At 50.7% G+C, this 11,102-nt stretch overlaps 1 protein-coding gene across 3 annotated transcripts in view; it reads right to left on the bottom strand.

Annotated features, from left to right (window-relative positions):
* Positions 1 to 803: 803 nt before the first annotated feature.
* The window catches only part of NAT8L (N-acetyltransferase 8 like), a 30,208-nt gene continuing 19,909 nt past the window's right edge, over positions 804 to 11,102 (bottom strand). For 2 of the 3 annotated variants that reach the window (XM_068679703.1, XM_068679701.1), the window contains one exon: positions 804 to 7,364. In XM_068679703.1, the coding sequence (XP_068535804.1) occupies positions 6,997 to 7,364 (368 nt within the window). In that variant the 3' untranslated portion in view covers positions 804 to 6,996. The remainder of the gene's footprint in view (positions 7,365 to 11,102) is intronic. The other variant, XR_011095781.1, reaches the window with a different exon arrangement.

The raw sequence follows: 11,102 nt of genomic DNA, 5'->3' as shown, positions 1-11,102 counted from the left end.
ATCTCTTAGGCAAGACTGACCTGGAAAACTTTGGTGGCAAGGACTGCCAGGGTCTGAATGTATCCTGGCAAAAATACATACGCGCAATGCCAAGCTGTGGGCTGCGAGGACTTCAGGGAGCTGGGCAAACATCCTGCGGTGTTGATGAGGAATCCATTTCAACAGGAAGCTTTCTCCGAGGTCTCTGCTTCCCAGAGGAGCGTGACCATATCTTGAGATGATGGGAAAGGAAAAAAGAAGCTGCTTTGCTTTGTTTTTTGGCCACTAGTATTGTGAATAGCTGCAATACAGAAAAATAAAATAAAAAAAGCTTTGGGAAGGGACCCATCTACTGCCACTGGACAGCACTCTTGTTCCTGTAGACCCATGGCCCTACCTGCCCAGCTCCAGCCTCAGCCTCCCTCCTTTGTCCTGGGAGAGCACCAAGCCACTGAGTGAAGGCCACGGGTACGGGGAAGGGATCGTGAGAGCCCATCTCATCTCAGGGCATAAGGCACACACCGGGGAATGCAGGACAGGGGGGTGAGGTCTTTGTCCTAGGGGACTTACATTCTTTATGTGGAACAAGCCAACACGAAGGGGGATGCACAGGTGCATGGAAGAGAAAATTTGGCTTGGGGAATCTCCACCGATGTGCCTCCACCACTAAAAACATCCTCACTGACAATGCTCAATTATATAATACGTATAACCCAAGGACACACATGACACACACGCAGAAGTCCTATTTGTCAGAGAAAACAGGAACAAGGGGTATTTGCCCATGCTCCGGACTCGGAGTCAGTAACTTGACAGCAATACAGTTTAGGAAAAAACTGACATAAGTTTTAGATTTTATTCATTCGTACATTATTTACAGCAGTTGCTTTCATATTACAATTCTCTTTCATCTTTTCAGTTTTCACTTATAAAAAATTAACCAAATAAACCTTATATAACCAAATTTATCACAGCAGGTCTGGTTAATTTTCACAGTTACAGCGGCCATCAGGAACAGAACGTGAGTACCTCCGCCTCGCTCACCCCGGCGCCTCGCTCCTCACCACCCACAGACACACGGACGCACGGACACGCGGACACACCGCTCTCGTGGGGGAGCTGTGAGCAGGGGATGAAGGCTGCACCTCCAGCCCCTGCGGTTCCCATCGGTGCCAGTTGCCACCTCCTTCCCTTGGAAACGCACGCTCCTTTCTATTAGCTCCTTTCTGCTATTTTCCGCCCCGGTGCGGGAGCAGCCCTGGGTTATTCTCGCCCTCCTCTGACCGTGACCGTTTTCTCTCCCACCTGTGGACAGGCTCCCACCACAAATCCCATATAATCCCAGTAACTCGCCCTTGAAGCCCCCACGACAAGCAGCCTCCCCCAGCCAAGCCCCCTGGGGAAGCCCCCTCTCCCCGGCTTTGCAGTGCTAATTATTGCTGTTTTAATATAGGTTCGTATTTCTTTGAGGACTCGCAGCCGCTTCCCGTTACAAAGTACAGTGCAGACTGCGCTGAACACGGACAACACAAGACTAATTCACGTTGGGCTGGCACAAGGGAGAGGAGGTGCAGGGCCGAGGCTGGCCAGGGCAATCCCGGATCCCGCAGGCTCAGCCCACGAACCAACGAGCCACCGCTGCGGACGCGAGCAGTTCTGGTAAGCAATTAAGCCCCAGGTTTGTTTCAACTGACATTGGACGTTTTCCCAAATGCATACCACACATCTGCTTAACACTATCCAAAAAAAAAAAAAAAAAAATATTATTATTATTTTTTTTTAACCTTTACCGCATTTGTCTCGAGAAGACTTTTGCTTTAATAACACAAGCACACAAACTGCTTAAAGCTAACAGCCCAGCACAATCATAAGTACAACTCACAAAGCGATGGATGCTTTGTTAAACCTAATTATATATATTTTTATATATATATATATTAAAAAAAAAAGCAAATATACATATTACAAGTCAAAAGACTAAGCTTTGGAGGAAAAGAAATTGAAAACGATGTTAGCCATATGCTCATTATGCTTACATAGCAGTAGCCGCTTCAGCATTGAAACATGTTACTCGTAAGTGAATTTACAGTTGCATTAGGTATTTTTTACGCTCTTGGTCTCACCAAGCCCATCTTCCACTACTCAGGTGTTAAAAGCTTGCCCTCTCCCGCAGCTGACCGTCGTGTGACAATACTCAGCAGCAATCACCCTCCAAAATCTGCCTGAGAGCTCGCTGTGTTTTAACTAAACTCGCTGTTATTTGAATGATTCTCTAGCTCCTTCTGTTTCCAGTGAAGGTACCCACAAGGAGAGTCCAGGCAGCAGTTCTTCAGTGGGAGATAAAAAAATAATCTCTGTGCATAGTCTCCGTTACTGAGGGATGCAAGAGCGCATGGGTCTTCTGCTCAGGGTTTTGTGGGGATATATTTTGAGGGAGTGGAAAAAAAAAAAAAAAAAAAGATAAATTGATCCTTTTGCATGTTAAAGCTTATTTACTAGCTTCCATCCATTCATTTTCTGTGTGCGGTACAGTATATTCCACCGCAAGACTCCAGTTAGCTTGGAATTAAAATGCCTTTATTAAGCTTTAAATAGAGTGCATACCAATGGCATTATACCAGTGCTAATGAAACGCAGGCTCCCAGCAAATTTAAAATTAGATTGGTAATTCAGAGGTAACTGGAGCTGGGTCCTGCCCTCGTGTGTTTGGCAGCTCTGGGATCCCTCTGCTCGCTCTCTATCCGTTTGCACCTTAGCCAGGAAATCTGGCAAACGAAAAGGCAGCGGCCACGCAGGGTGGATGGAAAAGGCTCAGTGAGCAGTGGATGGCAGCAGTGCTTGCGGACAGGTTTTTCCAAAACCTCCGTGTCCTTGGACAATCTGGCCTCAGGACTCTCGCTGGCTTTCTTGGGGCTGCCCTACTGCTTGTGGGGTGAGCCCTGCAAGCCCCCAGCCATCCCTGCAGGGTAGAGCTGGAGCTCACCTGCCTTTTCCAGGCACCTCGCAGGTGCTGCCTGCTTCGCTTAAGGGAGAACACAGCATGAATTTACAACAAACATCGGCTCAGGGCTTTTGAGTGAGGTTAGGAAGCGCTTTCCTTGTGGCTTTGATTGCTCAGCACCGCTGGCCTGGCTACGTTCAGGGGCTGAGCTTCCCATGGAGCTCATCAAACATGATGTCTGCTTGGGATGCCGGCGTGCTCGGGATGTGCAGGACATCCCCACTCACCTCCAGGGGAGCTCAGCACCTGGGAAAGCCCTAAGGCTGCGGACCTGAGCCATGTTGATACAAAATTTCCCCTTATCTTTTAAGAAAGAGACTTCAGCATCACCTCTGGACACTGCAAGGTGCTCTCCTGAGTGAGCTGTGGCTCTGTCCCAGTGCCACCAAACAGAGGATGCTCGGGCAGAGCTGGCTGCGTGGGGATTAGCAGGACGGCCGCGATGCCAAGGAGACAGCTGGCGGTGGGACCATGAAGCACACGATGCGAGGGCAGCGGGCTGCAGCAGCCCAGGGGCACAGCAAGGTGAGAGCAGGCGTTTGGCACAGCAGGGGGACACTCCTGCACACCTCTGGCACCTCCACCTGAGCCTGAGGCTGTCCCAGTGCCCAAAATGCTCACCACATGAAGCCAAACCCAACCCAGGTTTATGAGGGCTGCGCTACTCCTCCCCTCGCTGTGCTTGGAAAGAAACCACCAGGATTTGTTCGGAGCAGCCCCTCTCATCTGCTGACGACAGTCACCGCTGGAATTAGACTTGATGACTGGCGAAGGGTTCTCCAGGAGGCTCAGGCAGTTGGTCCAGATCTTTCCATGACCATTTTGTGCTGCTCTGCACCACCCAGCCGCTGCATGGGGCCGGGAACAGTCAGGAGGTGATGCTCACGCCAGGAGCAAGGGGCTGGTGGTGCCGGGGGGGGCTGCAAAGCCAGTGCTTGGGGCAGTGAGCGGGGTCTGACTTTGTCATGCAGTGCTGGTGGAATCGGGGTACCCTGCAAGGGGCACAGCATACAGATGGATCTGTCAAAGCCGGTTCAGCTTCACGACATCACATTGTGATCTGCACCGTGGTCTGCTGGCTGGAATTTCTGGCTCCACGTTCAGGGACTGAAGCGGCAGTGTCCACTCATGTCTTTACGCACAGCCTTGTCTCCTCCTGGCAACAGCAGCTCTGGGCACTCTGGACATCCTGCTCCCCATCCCTTTGCTGCCACGCAGGCATCTGGGGGTTTCTCAGTAAAAAGCACCCCAGTCGGAGCAGGATCAGCAGCATCTTACAACCTTCTCCGTCTTCTTCAGAAAGCACAAACGTGGCAGCCAGCCCTCCCCTCCAGACACTGGGTGCGCAGGACGGAGCTGGGAGCAATGGGATGGATTTCTTCCAGAAAGACACAGGTCACAGAGCCGCACAAGTGAGCATTACAGGAAGAAATTTGCTCAGCAGCAGGTGGCTGAGTGGCGAGGACTCGCTTCAGCACATCCCTGGGACCTGGCGTATGGATGGGGGAACGCAGCAGGCCACATTTTTGGCAGTGCCTCTTCTCTCCTGGGCATCACGAGCAGGTCCTGCAATCACCAGCAACAGTTCACGCCTTTTAAAGGAAATCCCAGTAACCCAATGGTGCTTCTGTGTCTGTGGGATCTGGTGGGATTGATTCCAGGTTTGGCTTTTCGGACAGGGTATGGAGGTTTCATTACAAAGGCACAGGTATCAAATAAAACCAGCGTCATTCTTTAATTAAATACCCCAATAAAAAATTAACGCTCAATTTAGGCTTTACGCATTCCTCCCTTATTAAGAGACTAGTTATTTTTTTTTCCCCCTCCGGAAAGGTTTTAGTGCAGTGATTATATAGCAACAGAAAAATAAACTAAAAAAGGCACAAACTGTTTTGTGTTTTCTTTTTTTTTTTTTTCCCTTTCACTTTCGCTAACACTTTATATTCGTCTATTTTCCTTAGGTTAATAAATCACCGAAAGCAGCAAGAAAATATTCCGCCAATTTCTGTACACTATACAAAAACCCCAACCAACAGTACATGATTTCGGCTCCAGGAGAAATGTACAGCATTAGAAAGACTTTTAAAAATAGAGTGCCCCATACAGAAATTTTGTTAATTAATTAAACTCGCAGCCTCTTATTATTACAGCGCCCTTCCCCGGCCTCCTTCTCCCCCCCCCACCCTTATTGCTGGGACCACGCAGTGGGACGGGGCCGCCTCCGGCGCAGGGGGGCGCAGGGGGATGCAGCCCCCCAGGGGCAGGATGCGGCCCCCTCCCCAGCCGCCCCCCTCCGCAGCTCTCCCACGCACCGTGATGCTCTCGTGGCGTTTGTGGCTCGATCCTCTCACCAAGTTCATCGTGAACATTGTTTTTTTCCACCCCCCCCACACACGTAATACTTTGTAAAATAGGAACTCCCCCCCGCCCCTCCCCGAGGAACTAAGTTAAAGGGGTTTTTCCCTTTAAATATATTAACATAGCTGAGCCCCCTCCACCCACCTCCAATTAAGTGCAGCCAGAAATGTGTTTTCTTTATATTTCTGATACCATGTTTTAAAATTAAAACCTACTGGTCTTTCCCCTTCCCCCTCCCCCCCCCCCACCCCAAGACGTAATTCATGCAGAGTTGCTATTTGTTTAAATAAGTTATAAAAGTTGATATTTCAGGCTAGAAGAAGCTGTAGTCTTGGTTACTCTTTAGTTGGCAGGCACTGTACATACATACTGGGTACAGACACATGCCGGATCTGCTTTGCATTGCTTTTTGCATTGTACAATTCACAAATCTGACATCATTAAAGCGGTTAATTACCTTTTATGGCAGGCTGCAGTGAGGCCATCTACATGTATCGAACAAGCAGCTGGTTAAGATAATAAGTGTGTGCCCCCCCCAGCCCCCACCCCCCTCCCCAGCTCTCCCCAAAATGCTATTATCTGTCACACGTTGCTTCTCTGAAGTGCTCGGATGTGGCGCGCACATGAATGTGCAAATGGGTTGCCATAGGAACTGCAGCCTCCATTATGCCTCAATGACACCATTCAGCAAAAGCCAAAACTGAAAATAATAACAGAAATTAAAAAAAATAATAATTATAATAATAAAAAAAAAAGAAACCAAAACCAACCCCAAAAGAACCCACCCCAAAAGGCAGCAAAGTCCAACGCACATGCGGAGTCTGGCCCGGGGAGTGCAGGCTACGCGTGGCTACGGAGGAGCGCAGAGCTGGGTAGGGTTGATTGATCTTCACGTCACGCTATGTTACAACGGGGCTCCGAGTCCGAACGGGTCGAGTCTTGTTTGCTGGCGTAGGAAGGAGGATGAGGATGGAGCGGAGTCGTGGTTACGGGATGCGCCGAGGGTCCCTCGGACGTTTGGCAGAACGAGGCACATCCAAAGAAAGTGCAACACCGGTGCCGTGGCGGCAGTGCGATGCGTCAGTGCGTGCACACGCTTCCTCTTCATGCATTGTAGCAAGCGGGTTGGGCTGGGGGGCTTTCCCCCCCGGCTCTTTCTTTGAAAACGATTAACCAGTAAATAAGGGTAAGACGAATGCATATTCTATACTTACTGGTGCATGAAATACTGAAATCTGCATTCAAGTAATTTTTCCTCTGCGCTATTACGAATGCGTCGCTGTGTTATCTTACATCTGGAAAAGGAAAAGACTATGTACACCGGAGCTGTGGTGCTGTCTTGCAGGTAAGTTTCTGTGCTTTATGTCGGTACCTGGGGAGGAAGGGCTGCAGGTCCGCGGCCCCGTGCGCGGAGACGGCAGGACTGCCAGCATCGCCCCCTCCAGCACGCGAGGGAGCGGCGCCCAGTCCTGCCACCCGGCCGCACGGAGCAAACTAAAAATGAGATGGGGGAACAAGGGTGGACAAAATTGGCAAATAAACGGCGACGAGAAATAGAAGGGCGATTTATTATTATTATTATTATTTTTTGGAGGGTGGAGGAAGGAGGGAGGAGAGAAAAAAAAATAACTTTTTCGCCTGGTGGGTTGGGTTTTTTTTTATTCTTCGCGCAGCTGCAGGCGGTAGCGGTGGTAGCGAAGCTGGAAGAACATTCTCTCCAGCAAGGAGTGCGTCATCCCCGGCAGGGCGTAATGTTCAACCACTCCCACGTGCTTGAAGCCCAAGGACTCGTACAGCTTGTGGGCCGCCATCTTCACGGCCGTGGTCCCCAGTACGACGGAGGAGTAGTTGTTGAGCATGGCAAACTCCAGCACTTTGCGGCCCAGGGCCTTGGCGATCCCCTTGCCGCGGTAGTTGGAGTCGACGGACATGCGGCGCAGCTCCACCGTGTTGTCCTCCTCGTTGCCCCGCGCCGCCACGATCCCCACCACGTTGCCGTCCAGGACGGCCACCCAGAAGCAGGAGCCTGCGGGAGACAAAGCACCACATGTAGCCGCCGGCGGCGCCGGGGTCGGAAATCATCCCTTGGTCCTGACTTGCAGGCAGTCACAGCTCTCCTGTCCTGCCAGCAGACCTCTCTTCAGTGAACCCTGGCCCAGAACAGGCCCTTGGCTGCTTGTCACAACCCCCCAGACCCAACCGTGGCACACGAGGACCAGCAACCAGTGGTCGTTCACTTTGCTACCCAACTTCTCCTCTACTCCGAGTTGTATTTCCACCTGAATGCCTCAACATGCTGTGGTGGCACCACATCCAGCTGCTTGGGCTGGCCAACCAACGTGAAAGCCAATGAAATTAGGAATTACTGCTACTCCAGAGCATTGCAGCACCACCCGGCACCACCAGTAAGGCAATTTAATAAAAACAAGTGCAGTTAAAGGAACAAATTACTTGGGCCTTAACTCAAGATCTTCAGATAGCATCCTGGTGAAGGAGGTGCCTTGAATTGACCCAAGAAGATTCATGCTTTCAGGACAGGACAAATGTGATTTCACCTCAGATGTTGCTCAATTAACACCCAAGAAAACCATTATCCAATTATATCAGCTAATGAGGGACACACTATGACAAAACTCTTGCCCAGAAGGAAAGCACAGACTTTAGCTGCTCGGGAGGAGCAAGGCTTTACCCAGAGACAACTGACCAGAGGAGAGACCCCTGTCACTGTGACCTGCAGGCAGACATTGGCTTTCTCCTTCCTACAGCAGGAGACAACTTGATTTTGGCTGTGGCTCCACCTTTAGCACAGGGATTGATGCTGCAAACTGCCGTGCCTGAAGGCAGAGCCTCACCAGGATCCATAGAGCCACAGGGGTGGGAGCTCAGGGGCACACAGCAGGCACCAAAATGGGGGGAAATTGAATAAATACAGTAAGTCCCCAAGTCTTGTAGTACCTGGGGAGAGCAAAGCACGGGGTGTGAGGCTTTGGGGAGGTGGATATGACCCACGGCTGAGCAGCTGAACAGCAGTCAGGCACAAAACAAAGCACCCGGGCTAAATCCTTGCCACCAGGCCCAGACACACACAGCACCAGCACTCGCTTTGGCTCCCACCGCCAGCAGCCATCGCGCTGTTGCTATCTAGGTCAACAGCTAATTTTTAACACACTGGGACCCATCTTGACCCATTTATCACAAGCAGTTAAAACATCTCCTTGCTGCTACTGTGGTGACAGTGCCGCTTGTTCCCCTGCATTTGCCCAAACCTCACAACGTAATTTAGTCAGACAAGGCCCGGACAAGGCCTAGGAGTGCTGAGGGCCAGCAGCTGCTTTCCCTCTGTGTATAAATCAAACAGCTCCACCAGCTCATGGCTCTCTGTTGTTTTTAAGAGTGCATTTTGTGTGGTTGGTGACCCTGTGTCACATAGCAGTACCCTGCCAACCCTCCATCATCCACCCACTGCATCTCCAGGTGCGTCCCACCTGGTGCAGCCCAAAAAAGTTCCACACAGCAGCCAGTCCTTGCCACCTTGCTCCTGGGGCTGGTCCTTCAGCACACTTGGCTTGTCCTCCCCAAGACAGAGACACCCATCTGTGCATCTACCAGCACTTCTCCCCACATTCATTAATACTTTTCCCTTCCTAACAAGCCCCACGTGTGCCCAAGAAGCCAACTTACTGCTAAAGCTTACTTGGCAAAATGCTTCCAAGGTTTGTAAAACAACACATTTCCTGAATTTTTAGGATTTTTGCCTATTTTAAGACCAAACCTGGACACGTCTGCCATGGCAGAGCCCACCAGCTCTTCACAGTCCTCCGACGTGCCCAACCCCACACCAAGCACCAGCCCCACTGCTAGCAGCATGACAGCAACGCTCACATCTTGTTAGTTTTTACTTACAACTTTAAAGCTTAATTATAATGATTTCAAGTTCAACATGAAAAGAAATAGTAGCTGGCACACCTCCCGGTGTGTGTTGTGCATGAAACGCTTATAATTAGCGCCAGACAGGACACATCTGCTCAAACAATGCAAGTTGTATTCAGCTCCCGTTTGCACCGGCGTGAACAGTCACCAGGACTTTCAGGGCTCCGTGCCCACGGAGGACTGCCTTCCACCAGACCCCCATCCTGCAAAAACATGCCGGGATCCTGAAGACAGCTGCGAGCCTGGCACTGACTTGCCCTTGTGGGGTGGCCAAATCCCTTCTCCCCAGGGAGCCATGCTCCTCACCCATGGGGATCTGCTGTTTTGGGCATCCCCATGCACGCTGCTGATCCCCGGCTGATGCTCTGAGAAAACTCCTCAAGTTTCAGAGAAACTGAAACTTTTTGGTTTGCTTTTTGCCTGAACTCACTTTTTTTTTTTTTTTTTTTTTTACCGTTCCCAGCCAGCTGCAGCTCCTCACCAAATTCCCTCCTGCAGCAGCACCCACATCCTAACCCCTAAGGTCTAGGGGAGGATCTCCTGCCCATCTTTTTGGGACCGAGGGGCCTGACTCAGAGCCCACCTCGATTTTGCACTTCTTCATACCAAGGATGAAACAAAATTACCTTCCCTTCACCTGTCAGCAGTAAGCAGCAGCCCGGCTGCCAGCAGTGCTATTAATAGCGGGCGCTGACGGTTTACGCTCCCGAACTGCGATCTGAAAATAATCACGGCTGCAAGATAAACACACACCCCGGCGGCTGCGACTCCCCCTGCCCTTCAGATGCTCATCTTGTGCCAATGTTCACCTTCGCTCTCATCCCCTCCATCTCCCGGCATCCCCCCATCACTCATCGGGACATACACCCAAAGCCCTTTCAGCTCGCACTGCCCCACACTGCTCTGCAGGTTCCTGACCCTGTAAGACCACCACAAAGGGCTGCTCTTCACAGGCACATTTAACTCTAGCTGCAATATCCTTGTGCCACAAGCTCCTCGTGTATCTCCAGAAATGCCAGCTCATCACGCCCAGGCCTCCTGTTTGGACTCAGCCTTCCTGCAAGCCCCCTCCACACCATGTCCATATTTCCCATGAGAACAACTTCAGTGTAGCACCTTCCCCTAAAAAATACCCACCCAACGTGCCTCCATGCTTTACCATACAATGAGGCTTCTGCTGCATTTAAGACCATGAATCACAGAAAAAAGCTTAGTTTGGGATTAGAAAACCAGCATACAGTGGCACGAGCTTTATAAGAGGAAGGATGCTTTGCTTGCAAGCAAGAGTTTAGAGGACAGTTGTCACACAAGACCTACAAAAGGCACTGTAAAATAAAGCAAAGCCAAGGCTCCTGTGTCTCCCACCTCCTTAGAGCTATATGAAATAGCTGGGATGGCAAAAGGCCAGCAGTTCTGCCTTATCAGCAAGTAAGTTAAACCAAGCAGCTGGCTACCAACATGGACTTCACCACAGTGAAGCCTCCCGGTCCTACAGGCCCATCACTTAAGATATATTTTATTTACTGCACCCAGAAAGCCACGGTAACAGTGGAATTACTGTAAGAAATGCACAGCAATGAGCTGGTGGGGAGAATAACCTGCAAAGGTTGGCCGTGGTTCTTCAGCTGAGGACACAGCTCCACTGCTCTCGCAAGCCTCTCCTGTCATGAGCTGCACGGCGCTCCCCCACACAGCCGACAGGGATGGTGGGTGAAAACCAGTTCATTTATTTTTTGCTGCAAATTCTTCTACACCCCTAAGGGAATAAAAGGCCGGTGGGTGGATGGGTGGAAAGATTGGAACCGAAAGCAATAGCAGAGAGTACTGCTAGAGG

The sequence above is a fragment of the Anas acuta genome, chromosome 4, assembly GCF_963932015.1.
Source record: "Anas acuta chromosome 4, bAnaAcu1.1, whole genome shotgun sequence".
Taxonomy (NCBI): domain Eukaryota; kingdom Metazoa; phylum Chordata; class Aves; order Anseriformes; family Anatidae; genus Anas; species Anas acuta.
The sequence above is the reverse complement of the archived record's forward strand: the minus strand, read 5'-3'. Positions and strand labels throughout refer to the sequence as shown.